The sequence below is a fragment of the Diabrotica undecimpunctata genome, chromosome 9 (genome assembly GCF_040954645.1).
Source record: "Diabrotica undecimpunctata isolate CICGRU chromosome 9, icDiaUnde3, whole genome shotgun sequence".
Taxonomy (NCBI): Eukaryota; Metazoa; Arthropoda; class Insecta; order Coleoptera; family Chrysomelidae; genus Diabrotica; species Diabrotica undecimpunctata.
Window position 1 is genome coordinate 30,572,962 of NC_092811.1, and position 18,692 is coordinate 30,591,653.

Consider the following 18,692-nt stretch of genomic DNA (forward strand, 5'->3'; position numbering starts at 1 on the left):
CTCCTCGACGGATTTGAATTTCTTCTGTTAGCCTACCCTCAACCTTCACATTTGCTGTTTGATTCCAATATAGGTTGCATATAATTCGAATATCTCGGCTGTCTATATTTTTCTTTATTAGAATTTGTCTTAGTGGTTCATGTTGTACTTTGTCAAAGGCCTTTTCGAAATCAATAAAGCAGGTGTAAATTTCTTGGTTCATGTCTAAGCATCTCTGTGAGAGAACGTTCATTACAAACAGAGCCTCCCTTGTACCCAGCCCTTTTCTGAATCCCATCTGAGTGTTACTGATGTCTACGTCTAATTTCCTATAGATCCTATTATGGATTATTTTCAGGAACAGTTTTAGAGCATGACTCATCAAAGCTATCGTACGATATTCGCTGCATTCCCTTGTATTTGCCTTTTTTGGCAGTAGTATAAAGGTCGAACGGAGCCATTCCCTAGGTATTATTCCAGTTCTATATATTGTGTTAAATAGATCTAGGAGTATTTTAATAGATTCATCGTCCATAAGTTTGAGCAGTTCTACGGGAATTTCATCAGGACCGGGGGCCTTACCACTTTTCGCTTGTTTGATTGCATAATCTATTTCTTCTCTGATTATATCAGGCCCTGTATCATCTGTATATTCGTTTGAGATTTCTTGTCTATCTTTGTCATCAAAAAGTTGTGATATGTATTCTGTCCATCGATTCATTTTTTGTTGTAAATCTGTTATGAGTAAACCATCTGTATCTTTGATCTGTCCTGTCTGTGTTGTTCTTCTCCTTCCTGTCATTTCTTTAATCTTTTTGTGTACATTAAAAAAGTCATATTTTCGCTCCAGTTGTTCCAACTCCTGGAATTGCTCACTTAGCCATCTTTCTCTAGCTTCTCTTATTTTCTTTTTTATCAGTTTATCTGTTTCTTTGTATCTTATCGGATTATTTGTTTTGTGTACCCTTCTTTCACACATCAACTGTAGTATTTCCTCATTCATCCATTATTTATGTTTCCTTTCTTTCGGTGTTAAATTTTCTCTCCCTGCCAGCATTACGGCATGTTTAATATTCTCCCATTTTTGGTCTATGTTATCAGTATTTCTATTCAGTTTCTCTATATTTTGTAAATTTTCTTTGATGTTCACTATTGTTTTCTCTTTTATATGATGTTCACTCAGTCTTCTCACGTCAATTTGTTTCTGTATGTGTTTTTGAATGATCTTCAGTTTTATTCTTAATGTGACTACTACAGGATTGTGATCCGAGCCTATATCTGCTCCTGGGTAGGTTTTAGCTGAGAGTATAGAGTTGCGGAATCTTTGTCTAACAAGGACAAAGTCAATTTGATTTCTGACTACTCTACCTTTGGTGTCACTCGGAGATTTCCATGTGTACAGTCGTCTGTTAGGTAACTTGAAAAGAGTGTTAGCAACTACTAACTCCTCCGCTTGACAAAATTGTACCATACGGTCTCCTCGTTCGTTTCGTTCTCCTAATCCATAGTCACCCACGTAACCGTCCACACATCCATGTCCAATTTTGGCATTAAAATCGCCCATTACTACTGTACTGTGATGTTTCTTCATTGATTTTAGAATTTGTTCCAGATATATATCTCGGTGGTGTGCAATTCCACTACACACGTGTGATGTGGCAGGGCGGCATGGTCTGATCTAGGGAGCTAGGAAGGTTGGGAACCCCTGCCGCTCTGCCTAGTAGACGATTTAGAAAATTGCTCCTGCTTGCACACGCATCACATTTAAGGACCAAAACTCTATATTGCCCCAGTGTGTACTCTCATATGTCTGTTAAGGTGGAACTTTGTGAAAAACCTTTAGAGCAAATTTCACATGCAAAACGTTTATCGCCAGTGTGTACTCTCATATCGTCGGTATACTGCGAAAACCAGGTAAATGTCAAATTTTAAAATATTGAGTTAAGTATACCAAAATTCTCAGCTTTTTCCGCTCTACATACAGGTAAAACCCAATAAATGATACGACTTACCATTCAGTAGATAATTTGTGGAATAAACAAATAAGTTACACCTAACCAACTTTTCATTTTCAAACAAAACAATATATCGCTACGGAGAACGGTCCTGACTGAGCACAAGTTAACCTGTGTTTTAGTTATGATCGTAATTTATGCAAAAAGTGCAAGTAAATAGTCTGATTTATTTGTGAAAGTTGAACATATCAATAAAAAATGGCAGTAAGTTACCAACGAGATATTATTTTTCACTTAATTATTGCAAATAAAGAAACATTTTATTGTATATACCAATAATATTACATTAACCAAGAAATTTTCAATCGAGGTTTAAATTGATAAGAACTGGTTGGGTTCCCATCAGGGGACAGGGCCGCACTCACTCTTGCGGATAACACCTGTTATTTTAAATAATTTTACCGAAGCAAACATGGAATTAAGTAATGCACAACAACTTGATTCCGAATCATCTCAATATAAAAGAAATGTACCAAAAAGCTACTCAGCAGTGACCAACCAATTTAATTTCCTTCCAAAGAACAAGCACTAGTGTTTAGTGCAATTGAAAGTACTCCGCTTCAAGACTACCTAATTCCTCTTGGTAATATAATTCAACCAAAAAATATCATTTTCGCCTCCCGCCTTTCCAACAACCGAAGTTGCAAGTACCTTGCCACCAAAAATATCCTAGATGAGTTTTTAGATAACCATGGTCAAATCACTATCCGAGGAGAAGTTTTAAGAGCTAGACGGCTTATAACAGCTCCTGAAAGAATTGTTATGTCAAACGTATGCCCGACTATTCCACACAATATTCTTGAAAAAGAATTACTTCAAATTGGTCTAAATCTTGTATCTCCCATAACATTTCTAAAAATTGGTGCAAATCTTCCCGATTATAGCCATATCCTAAGCTTTAGACGGCAAGTATATGTTAGCCCTCATAATTTAACCATCCCAAGCGCCATAACAATAACATTCGAAAACACAAACTACACAGTATTCTTTTCACAAGATGCTTTAAATGTAAGAAACCAGGACACGTGGCAGCAGCCTGCACCGAACCTACAAATATATCTGAAATACAACAAACTCCACTAAGTTCTACAATTTCTAATATTACAACTATAGCTGATTTGACTGCATAAACTGTAACAGAAACGCAATCATCAATGTCGCTGTCTAACCAAACTCTACTTCCATTATCACACCAAAATACCCTTTTACAACATACCGAGTCAGAATTACCCAATGTAAATACAGAAGAAACAGGAAATAAAGAAACGCATTCAAAACACTCTATAAATGAAGTCACCTCTCCCGAAACTGACACTGCACCTCAAGAAAGCCCATTTATAACACCAAAATTCACAGAAACTCGAAAAAAGCCAAAGAAAATAAACTTGAAGAATTGCATTCGGATTTATCCTTTTCATCCATGATAGAATCAGCCAAAACCTTCATTAATAATCACGAACCACCATTTCTACTGAACAGTGAACAATTAGCCCTCCTACTAGACAACACTGCCGGCTTATCTAATCCCATAATCTCGATCAAGGATTTCACTTCTGATTTGCAAGGTCTCTCTCACATGTTAAAACAAATCCGTCCCTATTTAAAAGAAAGGTCAATAAAAGCAAGACTAACCAACTTAAACAAAAAAATATTTGCTTATCTTGGAGAGGTGGGCTCTGAATTAGAAAGTGATGCATCACAAACCAGCACTTATTAGCAGCTATGGTTTAGTTTTTATTTTTTTCTTATTTAAATTTTTCATTTCTTATATTCAACTAGATCATACAATGGAATATCGATGGATTCTTCCATCGCTTGGCTATGCTACAGATTATCATTGCCTAAAACTGTCCAGACATAATCTGTCTACAAGAGACCAATTCAAAACCCCAACAGAAATACAATCCGAAACAATACATATGCTTTCGTAAAGACAGGATGCTTGTTAACCATGCTAGTGGTGGTGTTATGACATTAGTAAAAAAATCTTTCAATGTAAATTTATTTCCCCTAGTAAGCAATTTAGAAGCTATAGTCATCAAAATTGATTCCTTAATGTCATTTTATCTATGTAATATTTACATTCCTCACAACTCACAGGTAAATTATGCAGATATACTGCACCTTATACACAAAATTCCAACACCACGTATAGTCGTCGGTGACTTTAATCGACACAATATAATATGGGGATCTTCTAACACAAATACGATGGGAAGAATAATAGAAAACCTAATACATAACGTTAATTTAAATTTTCTTAATGATGGAACCCCCACGAGGTTCAACTCAGCATCAGGAGAATCCTCGGCAATTGACCTAAGTCTCTGTGATCCAATTTTAACTCCTTGCTTATTCTGGGAAGTGTTGTCGTTCACCTACGGCAGCGACCATTACCCCATACAAATCTGCAATACTAACACAATATCGGAACCAAAAGACACCTTTTCTTAAAATGGAAAACTAAAAAGGTTGATTGGGTGAGCTTTTCAACATATATGTATTGATAATTCCGCAGAGCTGTGAAATAAATTGCTGTGATATCGATAGAACAATCACCAATTTTAATGACTTAATACTAAAAAGTGCAGAACTCTACATTCAAAAAACACAAAAAATTCACAATCATCATCCAGTATCATGGTGGAATAAGGCAAAGTAAAAAAGCTCTAAATATTTTTAAACGGCACAAAACCCAATAAAGTAAAATAGAATTCAAACGGTTAAAAGCTAGAGCCCAATTAATCATAAAAAATTCAAAAAAGCCTCATGGTCAAAATACGTCTCAGAAATAAACATTGTACTCCAATGAGCGAAGTTTGGAAAAGGGTAAAGAAAATTTCCGGTTTAAAGTATTCTTCATCAATTAACACTCTTAAAATAAACAATACCACAGTCTCTTCTTCACAAGACATTGCTAAAACTCTTGCTTCAAATCTTAAAATTTTAGGGACTACAAGCTAAAGAAAGAACGCACCATCTTGTCTCTAGAAGAATCCCACGAAAACCCTCTATCTCAACCTCTTACTATTATAGAACTAAATAACTCCTTATAAGTATGAAAAACTCAAGTCCAGGACCCGACAACATTCCTGTTGTATTCCTAAAGCATTTATCAATCTTAGCAAAACAACATAATTTTTGAATCAAATTTGGCAGCAACGACAATATCCGTCTATATGGGCAAAACCCACAATTTTGCCATTTTTAAAATCCAGAAAGCCTTGACTTTATCCAGAATCATACAGACCCATCTCTCTAACATGTGCCACGGCCAAATTAATGGAGAAAATAGTCAATGTCCGGCTTATGTGGACACTGGAAACATCTCATTTCTTCTTACCAGAACAAAACGGCTTCAGACGTAACCGGTCAGCAATTGACAACATCGTAGACTTACAAAGTGATATCCAAGAAGCGTTAGCAATGAATCAAATGTGCATAGCTATTTTCTTCGATCTAAAGAAAGCCTCTAATACGTGTTGGAGATTCAACATCATTAAAAAATTGCACGCATAAAATATAAGAGGACACTGCTTAGCCTATATCGAAAATTTCTTAAGACTCTTCTTTCCAAGTAAGAGTTAATAACGTTTATTCCGATTTTTATACTGCAGAAAACGGTACCCCACAAGGCTCAGTACTTAGTTCTACCTTATTTCTAGTTGCCATAAATAGGTAAATGATAGCATTTCCAACTTAAATTTAGGATTAGTCAGATAGGTGTCTCAACTTTTTCAAACTAATGATAGAATATCATTTCAGATATATGCATCTTTCACCAGAATACCTAATATCAAAAACAAGCTGACTGCTTAATTCACAATAAAAAACTAAACTTTAAAAACGTTTTTTCTCTATTTCGGTATTCCGATATTTACCTGGTTTTCGCAGTATACCGACGATATGTTCTCTTATAATTTGTTCTTTGTAAAAAAGCTTTGCAATAAATTTCACATGCAAAAGGTTTATTGGATGCCAGTGTGCACTCTCATATGTTCTGTTAAATTGGATCTTTGTAAAAAACCTTTGGAGCAAATTTCACATGTAAAAGGTTTATTGCCAGTGTGTAATCTCATATGTTCTTTTAAACCGGGACTTTGTGAAAAACTTTTGGAGCAAATTTCGCATGCAAAAGGTTTATCGCCAGTGTGTACTCTCATATGTTTTGTTAAAGTGGAATTGTATAAAAAACCTTTGGAGCAAATTTCACATGCAAAAGGTTTATTGCCAGTGTGTATTATCATATGGTTTTTTAAATTGGATCTTTGTGAAAAACTTTTGGAGCAAATTTCACATACAAAAGGTTTATCGCCAGTGTGTGATATCATATGTTGTGTGAAAGTAGAATTGTATAAAAAACCTTTGGAGCAAATTTCACATGCAAAAGGTTTAACGCCAGTGTGTACTTTCATATGATCTCTTAAACTTGATCTTTGTGAAAAACCCTTAGAGCAAATTTCACATACAAAAGGTTTATCGCCAGTGTGTACTCTCATATGATCTCGTAAATTGGATATTTGTGAAAAACTTTTGGAGCAAACTTCACATACAAAAGGTTTATCGCCAGTGTGTACTCTCATATGTTCTCTTAAATTGTGTCGTTGTGAAAAACTTTTGGAGCAAATTTCACAATCAAAAGGTTTATCGCCAGTGTGTACTTTCATATGTTCTCTTAAATTGGATCTTTGTGAAAAACCTTTGGAGCAATTTTCACATGCAAAAGGTTTATCGCCAGTGTGTACTCTCATATGTTGTGTTAAAGTATAATTGTATAAAAAACCTTTGGAGCATATTTCACATGTAAAAGGTTTATCACCAGTGTGTACTCTCATATGTTCTCTTAAATTGGATCTTTGTGAATAACTTTTAGAGCAAATTTCACATGCAAAAGGTTTATCGCCAGTGTGTACTCTCATATGTTGTATTAAAGTGAAATTGCGTGAAAAACCTTTGGAGCAAATTTCACATGCAAAAGGTTTATTGCCAGTGTGTACTCTCATATGTCGTGTTAAATCGGAATTGTGTGAAAAACCTTTAGAGCAAATTTCACATGCAAAAGGTTTATCGTCAATATGTATTCGCATATGTTCTTTCAAAATGGATCTTCGTGAAAATAATTCAGAGCAAATTTCACATGGAAATGTACTTTTTCCGGTAGTTACTGTTAAAACACTCTCTTTATTAAACTCTTTAAAACAAATTCCACACGTTAAATGTTTTTTTCCTACAGCGTGACTGTTTACACTTGATTTTAAATCAGAACTTTCTGAAAAGTTTTCGATGCATATTGTACACGTGAAAACTTGGTCTTCAACGTAAGCCCTCGTACTTGTTTCTATATGATTCTTTGTTGAAAATTGTTTGGCGCAAATTTTAGTGGTAAAATAGTTTTTCTCGGTGTTCACATTCGTCGGTGCAGTTAAACATTGCTCCAAATCACCAGTACTACTAACATAGTCTTTGAATAATTGGCTTGAATCAGTTTGTATATCTTCATGGGTAACGCCTAAAATCGTTATTATCTATTGAACAACTATTATGTACTTAAATAAAAAATATTTTATGATCGGTTAAAAAAATCTCGGAAGAGAGTGGAAGGGGTTATGTTTAATAGAACAAAGTATACTTATTTAACTGTAATGATATTATTAATAAAAAATATAATAATTACTGTAGCTGGAAGCAAAAGCCAGCACACACTTTTTCGAAGGCAGCAAAAAGTTGAATTATGCAGGCCTTGATCAGTGCGTTTCCAAAAGTGTGCATGGTTTGTGCGGATATTAAATAAAAGAAGGCGAAGACTAACTATTAAGCCAATGTTCGAACCTATACAAACCTTATGGAAAAATAACGTTACACAAAAAAGGAGACCAACTCCAATGCAGAAATTTTCGAGCTTAACGTTACTAAAAATATAAGCAATTTAGTATATGAACAACTAAAAACCTATGCGCAACAAATACTTGGGGCATACCAATGAGGTTTCTGCATGGAAAAAATCAACATTTTGTTTCAAATATCTCGTCCAAAACAAATTATTAATCAGTTTCCACAAATAAATTATATAATTGATCGACTTGTTAGCAGTATTAGAACTCAAATCCAGGCTTACATCGATGGCCGTGGTGAAAATAGAAGATATTAAAATTGTTAGATACATTTTAATTAGAAATAAATTCTTAATTTTTTAATTTTTCATTTATTAAAAAAAAAAACAGTATTTCTTTTAAAACAAAAAAATATCAGTCAACGTTATTATATTTTTTTACAAAATAATGGTCTATAACAGGAGTTTCTGAAAATAGTTAATAAGAACAAAAATTTTGGGTGAAGCATAACTTTTGAAAGTATACGTATTTTCTACCATTTTTCTATAGGTAAATGACAAAATTTCACATTCCGTAGTATTATCTCCATGGTATGTTCTTGTATAACCTTTTAAATAGGATCGATATGACAAGAATTTGCAGCAAATGTAACATTCAAAGGGTTTATCTATAAGTTCGGTTAACCTGGATCTATGTCAAAAAGTTTTGGTGCTAATTTCACATGCAAAAGTGATCTCAAAAAGTTATCTGTAGTATGTCTTCCCATACGTTCTTTTAAATTGGAACTTTGTGAATATTTTTGGTACAAATTACACATGCAAAGGTATTACATGTGAAATTTCAGGAATGAATCCAGTGTGCATTCACATATGTTCTTTTAAACGCGAATTTCGTAAAAAATTTTTGGCACAAATTCCACATGCAAAAATGTTATCGCCAGTATGTAATCTCATATGTTCTGTTAAATTGGATCTTGTGAAAAACTTTTGGAGCAAATTTCACAATGCAAAAGGTTTATCGCCAGAGTGTACCCTCATATGTCCTCTTAAATTTGTTCGTTGTGAAAAATCTTTGGAGCAAATTCATGCAAAAGGTTTATCTCCCGTGTGCACTCTCATATGTTTTGTTAAATTGAATCTTTGTGAAAAACTTTTAGAGCAAATTTGACATGCAAAAGGTTTATCGCCAGTGTGTGCTCTCATATGTTGTTTTAAAGTGGAATTGTATAAAAAACCTTTGGAGCAAATTTCACATGCAAAAGGTTTATCGCCAGTGTGTACTCTAATATGTTCTCTTAACTTGGATCTTTTTGAAAAACCCTTGTAGCAAATTTCACATGCAAAAGATTTATCACCAGTGTGTACTCTCATATGTCGTGTTAAAATGGAATTGCGTGAAAAACTTTTGGAGCAAATTTCACATGCTAAAGGTTTATCGCCAGTGTGTACTCTCATATGTTGTGTTAAAGTGGATCTTTGTGCAAAACCTTTGGAGCAAATTTCACATGCAAAAAGTTTATCGCCAGTGTGTACTCTCATATGTTCTCTTAACTTGGATCTGTGTGAAAAACCTTTGGAGCAAATTTCACATGCAAAAGATTTATCGCCAGTGTGTACTCTCATATGCTGTGTTAAAGTATAATTGTATAAAAAACCTTCGGAGCAAATTTCACATGTAAAAGGTTTATCGCCAGTGTGTACTCTCATATGTTCTCTTAAATTTATTCTTTGTGAATAAACTTTAGAGCAAATTTCACATGCATAAGGTTTATCGCCAGTGTGTAGTCTTGTATGTTCTTTTAAATTGGATCTTTGTGAAAAACTTTTGGAGCAAATTTCACATGCAAAAGGTTTATCGCCAGTGTGTACTCTCATATGTTGTGTTAAAATGGAATTGTGTGAAAAACTTTTGGAGCAAATTTCACATGCAAGAGGTTTATCGCCAGTGTGTACTCTCATATGTTCTTTTAAATTGGATCTTTGTGAAAAACTTTTGGAGCAAATTTCACATGCAAAAGGTTTATCGCCAGTGTGTACTCTCATATGTTCTTTTAAATTGGATCTTTGTGAAAAACTTTTGGAGCAAATTTCACATGCAAAAGGTTTATCGCCAGTGTGTCCTCTCATATGTTTTCTTAAACTGGATCTTTGTGAAAAACTTTTCGAGCAAATTTCACATGTAAAAGGTTTATCGCCAGTGTGTACTCTCATATGTTCTTTTAAATTGGAACTTTGTGAAAAACTTTTGGAGCAAATTTCACATGCAAAAGGTTTATCGCCAGTGTGTACTCTCATATGTTCTATTAAATTGGATCTTCGTGAAAAACTTTTGGAACAAATTTCACATGCAAGAGGTTTATTGCCAATATGTGTTCGCATATGTTCTTCCAAAATGGATCTTCGTGAAAATAATTCAGAGCAAATTATACATGGAAATGTATTTTCTCCTGTAGGTACTGTTAAAACACTCTCTTTATTAAACTCTTTAGAACAAATTCCACACGTTAAATGTTTTTTTCCTACAGCGTGACTGTTTACCCTTGGTTTTAAATCAGAACTTTCTGAAAAGTTTTCGATGCATATTGTACACGTGAAAACTTGGTCTTCAACGTAAACCCTCGTACTTGTTTCTATATGATTCTTTGTTGAAAATTGTTTGGCGGAAATTTCAGTGGTAAAATAGTTTTTCTCAGTGTTCACGTTCGTCGGGGCAGTTAAACATTGGTCCAAATCACCGGTAATACTAACATAGTCTTTGAATAATTGGCTTGAATCAGTTTGTATATCTTCATGGGGAACGCCTAAAATCGTTATTATCTATTAAACAACTATTATGTACTTAAATAAAAAAATATTTTATGATTGGTTAAAAAAATCTCGGAAGAGATTAGAAGGGGTTATGTTTAATAGAACAAAGTATACTTATTTAACTGTAATTATAATATTAATAAAAAATATAATAATTACTGTAGCTGGAAGCAAAAGCCATCACACACTTTTTGGAAGGCAGCAAACATTAAGTTGAACTATACAGGCATTGATCAGTGTGTTTCCAAAAGTGTGCATGGTTTGTGCGGATTTAATTTTCATCAATATCAGATAAAAGAAGGCGAAGACTAACTATTAAGCCAATGTTCGAACCTATACTAATCATATGGAAAAATAACGTTACACAAAAAAGGAGACCAACTCCAATGCAGAAATTATCGAGCTTAACGTTACTAAAAATATAAGCAATTTAGTATATGAACAACTAAAAACGTATGCGCAACAAATACTTGGGGCATACCAATGAGGTTTCTGCATGGAATAAATCAACATTTTGTTTCAAATATCTCGTCCAAATCAAATAATTAATCAGTTTCCACAAATAAATTATATAATTGATCGACTTGTTAGCAGTATTAGAACTCAAATCCAGGCTTACATCGATGGCCGTGGTGAAAATAGAAGATATTAAAATTGTTAGATACATTTTAATTAGAAATAAATTTTTAATTTTTTAATTTTTTATTTATTAAAAAAAAAAACAGTATTTCTTTTAAAACAAAAAAATATCAGTCAACGTTATTATATTTTTTTACAAATGGTCTATAACAGGAGTTTCTGAAAATAGTTAATAAGAACAAAAATTTTGGGTGAAGCATAACTTTTGAAAGTATACGTATTTTCTACCATTTTTATATAGGTAAATGACAAAATTTCACATTCCGTAGTATTATCTCCATGGTATGTTCTTGTATAACCTTTTAAATAGGATCGATATGACAAGAATTTGCAGCAAATGTAACATTCAAAGGGTTTATCTATAGGTTCGGTTAACCTGGATCTATGTCAAAAAGTTTTGGTGCTAACTTCACATGCAAAAGTGATCTCAAAAAGTTATCTGTAGTATGTCTTCCCACATGTTCTTTTAAATCTCAACATTGTGAATATTTTTGGTACAAATTACACATGCAAAGGTATTACATGTGAAATTTCAGGAATGAATCCAGTGTGCATTCCCATATGTTCTTTTAAACGCGAATTTCGTAAAAACTTTTTGGCACAAATTCCACATACAAAAATGTTATCGCCAGTATGTAATCTCATATGTTATGTTAAATTGGATCTTGTGAAAAACTTTTGGAGCAAATTTCACAATGCAAAAGGTTTATCGCCAATGTGTACCCTCATATGTCCTCCTAAATTTGTTCTTTGTGAAAAATCTTTGGAGCAAATTCATGCAAAAGGTTTATCTCCCGTGTGTACTCTAATATGTTCTCTTAACTTGGATCTTTTTGAAAAACCCTTGGAGCAAATTTGCAAAAGGTTTATCGCCAGTGTGTACTCTCATATGTTGTATTAAAGTGAAATTGCGTGAAAAACCTTTGGAGCAAATTCATGCCAAAGGTTTATCTCCTGTGTGCACTCTCATATGTTTTGTTAAATTGAATCTTTGTGAAAAACTTTTGGAGCAAATTTGACATGCAAAAGGTTTATCGCCAGTGTGTGCTCTCATATGTTGTTTTAAAGTGGAATTGTATAAAAAACCTTTGGAGCAAATTTCACATGCAAAAGGTTTATCGCCAGTGTGTTCTCTCATGTGTTTTCTTAAACTGGAACTTTGTGAAAAACTTTTCGAGCAAATTTCACATGTAAAAGGTTTATCGCCAGTGTGTACTCTCATATGTTGTGTTAAATTGGAATTGTATAAAAAACTTTTGGAGCAAATTTCACATGCAAAAGGTTTATCTCCAGTGTGTACTCTAATATGATCTCTTAACTTGGATCTTTTTGAAAAACCCTTGGAGCAAATTTCACATGCAAAAGATTTATCGCCAGTGTGTACTCTCATATGTCGTGTTAAAATTGAATTGTGTGAAAAACTTTTGGAGCAAATTTCACATGCTAAAGGTTTATCGCCAGTGTGAACTCTCATATGTTGTGTTAAAGTGGATCTTTGTGCAAAACCTTTGGAGCAAATTTCACATGCAAAAGGTTTATCGCCAGTGTGTACTCTCATATGTTGTGTTAAATTGGAATTGTATAAAAAACCTTTGGAGCAAATTTCACATGCAAAAGGTTTATCGCCAGTGTGTACTCTCATATGTTCTCTTAACTTGGATCTGTGTGAAAAACCTTTGAAGCAAATTTCACATGCAAAAGATTTATCGCCAGTGTGTACTCTCATATGTTGTGTTAAAGTATAATTGTATAAAAAACCTTCGGAACAAATTTCACATGTAAAAGGTTTATCGCCAGTGTGTACCCTCATATGTTTTGTTAAAGTGAAATTGTGTGAAAAAGCTTTAGAGCAAATTTCACATGCAAAAGGTTTATCGCCAGTGTGTACTCTCATATGTTCTCTTAAATTTATTCTTTGTGAATAAACTTTAGAGCAAATTTCACATGCATAAGGTTTATCGCCAGTGTGTAGTCTTGTATGTTCTTTTAAATTGGATCTTTGTGAAAAACTTTTGGAGCAAATTTCACATGCAAAAGGTTTATCGCCAGTGTGTACTCTCATATGTTGTGTTAAAATGGAATTGTGTGAAAAACTTTTGGAGCAAATTTCACATGCAAGAGGTTTATCGCCAGTGTGTACTCTCATATGTTCTTTTAAATTGGATCTTTGTGAAAAACTTTTGGAGCAAATTTCACATGCAAAAGGTTTATCGCCAGTGTGTACTCTCATATGTTCTTTTAAATTGTTTTTCTGCGAAAAACCTTTGGAGCAAATTTCACATGCAAAAGGTTTATGGCCAGTGTGTACTCTCATATGTTCTGTTAAACCGGAACTTTGTGAAAAACTTTTGGAGCAAATTTGACATGCAAAAGGTTTATCGCCAGTGTGTGCTCTCATATGTTGTTTTAAAGTGGAATTGTATAAAAAACCTTTGGAGCAAATTTCACATGCAAAAGGTTTATCGCCAGTGTGTCCTCTCATATGTTTTCTTAAACTGGATCTTTGTGAAAAACTTTTCGAGCAAATTTCACATGTAAAAGGTTTATCGCCAGTGTGTACTCTCATATGTTCTTTTAAATTGGATCTTTGTGAAAAACTTTTGGAGCAAATTTCACATGCAAAAGGTTTATCGCCAGTGTGTACTCTCATATGTTCTTTTAAATTATTTTTTTGTGAAAAACCTTTGGAGCCAGTTTCACATGCAAAAGGTTTATCGCCAGTGTGTACTCTCATATGTTCTATTAAATTGGATCTTCGTGAAAAACTTTTGGAACAAATTTCACATGCAAGAGGTTTATTGCCAATATGTGTTCGCATATGTTCTTCCAAAATGGATCTTCGTGAAAATAATTCAGAGCAAATTATACATGGAAATGTATTTTCTCCTGTAGGTACTGTTAAAACACTCTCTTTATTAAACTCTTTAGAACAAATTCCACACGTTAAATGTTTTTTTCCAGCAGCGTGACTGTTTACCCTTGGTTTTAAATCAGAACTTTCTGAAAAGTTTTCGATGCATATTGTACACGTGAAAACTTGGTCTTCAACGTAAACCCTCGTACTTGTTTCTATATGATTCTTTGTTGAAAATTGTTTGGCGGAAATTTCAGTGGTAAAATAGTTTTTCGCAGTGTTCACGTTCGTCGGGGCAGTTAAACATTGGTCCAAATCACCGGTAATATTAACATAGTCTTTGAATAATTGGCTTGCATCAGTTTGTATATCTTCATGGGGAAAACCTAAAATCGTTATTATCTATTAAACAACTATTATGTACTTAAATAAAAAAATATTTTATGATTGGTTAAAAAAATCTCGAAAGAGATTAGAAGGGGTTATGTTTAATAGAACAAAGTATACTTATTTAACTGTAATTATAATATTAATAAAAAATATATTAATTACCGTAGCTGGAAGCAAAAGCCATCACACACTTTTTGGAAGGCATCAAACATTAAGTTGAACTATGCAGGCATTGATCAGTGTGTTTCCAAAAGTGTGCATGGTTTGTGCGGATATCAGATAAAAGAAGGCGAAGACTAACTATTAAGCCAATGTTCGAACCTATACTAACCATATGGAAAAATAAACAAAGTCCGCTGGAATGGAATATCGGAATAATCTTGCCGTTACACAAAAAAGGAGACCAACTCCAACGTAGAAATTATCGAGCTTAACGTTACTAAAAATATGAGCAATTTAGTATATGAACAACTAAAAACGTATGTGCAGCAAATACTTGGGGCATACCAAGGTTTCTGCATGTAAAAAAAAATCAACAATATATCTCATCTTTACACTGAGGCGAATCTTAGAAAAATTTGGTGATTTTGATACAGACACGCAATACCTTTCCATTGACTTTTAGGGTGCCTATGATTATATCAATCGAAAATTCCTGATCCAAACACTAAAAGTGTTTAAGATAGCAACGCAACTGATTACTATTATCGAAGAAACATTTACGAGTGTAGAGCAAAATCAGAATCCATAAAGAATCAACAGATACAATCTCTACTAAGAGAGGACTATTTGGACTACCAAGGAGAGGCCTTATCCTGCATCTTATTTAACATTACCCTAAAAAAAGTTATATGAAAATGAATGGTCAGAAGAATTTTACATATCTAGGCTCTTTAGTCACTTAAGAAATTAATATTATTGAAAACATAAAAAGGAGAGTATACAACGAGAATAAACATAACGGACTTATTAAACACTTAAAATCTGATAAGCTGGTAAGAACAAAATATAAAATTTCAGTCCTAACATGAATCAGAAACATCGACATTGCCAAAAAACGATGAGAAGCTATTAGCGCAATTTTTACGAGTGCTAGTGCATCCTAATGCGTTTGCTCGACAGCTAAATGTGCGGAACGTCTTTGGAGTGCGTAGACTAAAACGGCAATTGCCGTCCGACTTGTCCAGCTGAACATAATAAGTGTATTTAACCCGTAACCACAGACGTCTAACTAACTGAACATTACCACAGACGTTGAGTCAAAATGACTCCTATATTTGAATAACTGAAAAAAATATATGGGGAAAACTAAGCTTACCTCTACCTTATATTGCTTAAGTAGGGTATAAGTATTAATGTTTAATATAATTATGGATGTATTTTAGTAAAACGCAATCAAGTTGTAGAGAAATAAATGTAATGCATATAGCCCGGTTACAGATAATTGAGAAATTTAAAGAGATAGCCCAATTGGTGTAAAAATGGTACCGAACAAAATATACCCATGTGCTTAGATCAAATGACATCTGTTTTAATAGTTCCTCTTTAATATTTTGCCTTTTTACAGGATAGTATTCAGAAAAACGCAAAAATAATAATTACTGTAAAATATAATTTTATTAGATACAATTATAAATATATTATATTTAAATAATTATACCTGTTAGGTCTATTTAATCAAAATAATGTTTTTATTTTTAATCACAATAATGCTTTTATTTACGCTACTGCTAAAATTTGACGATGTAAGCCCCTTTTTATACCTATCAATAAAAGTTTATGAGTTTATGACTCCTCTTACTCGATTTTCGGGTTCTTGTCACAGCCATGCTGTGCTGACCAAGGTTTTTAAATTTCCACGAAATTCTGAACGACCGATAACAAGACTGATGTGACTTTTGGTATTGTTATACATATAATTTTTAGTTTAAACTCTGTAAAGAGAGCCCGCATTTATTAGTGACGATTTCGCTATCAGAAAAATATTAAGTACCTAAATAAAAATGTGGCGTCCATGGGAGAATAGTGCATTAGAAATTGTTAAGAATAATGAAGTAGAAATTGTTAAAGAAAATGAGGAAATTCTACCACCAAATAATCCTGAAAATGTTGCTGGACCAAGTAGAGGAAGTATTAAAAAGCCAGAAAAAGAAACATTTATCGAAAGACGCTAAAGAAATTGTGTTAAATGTGTTTAATGGATTATGTGAAGAATTGGAACGGCACGAGAGTGTTTTAAAAACTGCGGCTTTAACAAAAGTTTGATTTACTACTGTATATCGAATTATAAAGGAGGGCATTACAAATAGACAAAAAAGGAGCGACTTTGGACTGCATCGATCTATTGAGCAACATCTTTTAGGTCCCATTTCAGAAACTATTTATGATGTATTTGCAGGTAATATTATACCCACACTTAATCAAATTTTAGCTGAATTATAATCTAAAAATATTATTAATTGCTGTAAATCAACTTTAAGAAAATTGTTACTATCAAATGGTTTTAAATATAAAACAATCAATAAACGACATACTATAATGGAAAGTGTCCGTTTAATAAAATGGCGTAATGAATATTTGGAAAAGAGTACAGAAATAGTGGAAGAAAAATTTATTACTTAGATGAAACGTGGTTTGTCACTAACGAAACAATTGGCAAACGTTGGAGTAATGACAATGTAAAGTGCAAAATGAATGTAAAGACAATTGTTTGGATTATCATCAAGATATTACGGGTGAATTTTTCGAATTGTGGTTTAAAATTTCCGAATAAATACTCTAGACAGGATGAATTGCAAGATTTTTTATTATCATAAGATTTATATTTTGAAGATTGGTACACTAAAAAGACCAATTAGTAGAGGTACTTATTACAAAATTATTTGTAAAGGAATATATTATTCATGATGCAGCAAGTAAAAATGGACATACAACTTTAAGACTACTACCGTATTACTGCGTTTTAAATCCAATAGAGTTGTTATGGTCTCAACTGAAATATAATGTGAGACAAAAAAATGTAAGTCCAAAATGTTATAACACTGTCGTGACTCCAATAGATTCTGAATTTAAAAATATATCTGAGGATAACTGGAAGAAAGCAATAGAGCACGTAAAAAATATCGAAAAAGAATATCTTAAAAACATTCCTGTTCTAAATAAAATTATTATCAATGTGGAGAACAGTGATTCAGAGAAAGAAAGTGACGAAGTGTAATGCCAAGACAACTTTCTCTCAATACCGAGTTTACCCGAAATATTTTATTACATAATCAGGTGTAGGGATTATCGACATATATGTTTAACACCAAACTACTGCTTCAATTTTTCAAGAAAAACGTGGACTTATTATTTATAATTATTATGAACACTTCACTTATTGTTGCAATATCTATATATTTGAAAATAAGTTCTTAATAGAAAATAATAATGTAAGTAAGTGTTGACTAGATAAACTTTTAATTTTTACTTCAAGGTTTTATAAATTATTTAAATATATATATTTTTATCTTTCACTACCTACCATTTGCCCAATTATTAATTAGTTTTTGTATACAAACCAATTATTGTTTGAACATTTTATAGAAAATGCATTACAGAAATATGATCAAAGTAATTTAAATTTACACAAATTCATCAAGACATAAAATTAAGCTTTGTTTATAACAATACAAATTTATCGAACTAATTTCTTATAAAATTTACCATATTATGTTTCATGTAGGTCGGTACTATCCTGTTCTTCACCAGTCATATAGTGCTGCTTATGGCATTTTTCTCAAATAAATATAACTGACCTATACAATTTTTGAAAAATTTTGATACATTATTTTTCGCAAGATTTTTAACTAAAAAAAAAACTTGCTAAGCAGTTTTTATTCAAAATTTGTTAAAAACATACAACATAACAATTACATTAATTAGAAATTAACATAATAATATTATGGAAACGTGCAGTAAGTTTTCCCAACGTATATTTTCATTGTGCACACTCCACACAAACTCTTTTGGTACAATCCATACATATTGGAATTTTACAAATTATGCAGAAGTGTGCTTTTTTTGCGTCTTCTTTTAGCTGGGCAACGCTTGCAGTATTTTCTGACTTCAAATTTTTCTTCTTGTTTAGTACTAGAGCATTCTAATTCTATTTTTAAAACACGACCAATACACATTC

At 32.8% G+C, this 18,692-nt stretch overlaps 2 protein-coding genes across 4 annotated transcripts in view; one reads left to right on the forward strand and one right to left on the reverse strand.

The window, feature by feature from the left end:
* Positions 1-18,692, forward strand: part of LOC140449763 (uncharacterized) — a 104,507-nt gene that overhangs the window by 26,137 nt on the left and 59,678 nt on the right. The window lies entirely within an intron of this gene.
* Positions 721-18,692, reverse strand: part of LOC140449761 (uncharacterized) — a 30,385-nt gene continuing 12,413 nt past the window's right edge. The window contains exon 2 of one of the 3 annotated variants that reach the window (XM_072543090.1): positions 721-7,503. In XM_072543090.1, the coding sequence (XP_072399191.1) occupies positions 5,963-7,503 (1,541 nt within the window). In that variant the 3' untranslated portion in view covers positions 721-5,962. Of the gene's footprint in view, positions 7,504-8,015; positions 10,626-11,199; positions 14,512-18,692 lie in introns of those variants that run through there. The other 2 variants (XM_072543089.1, XM_072543088.1) reach the window with 2 other exon arrangements.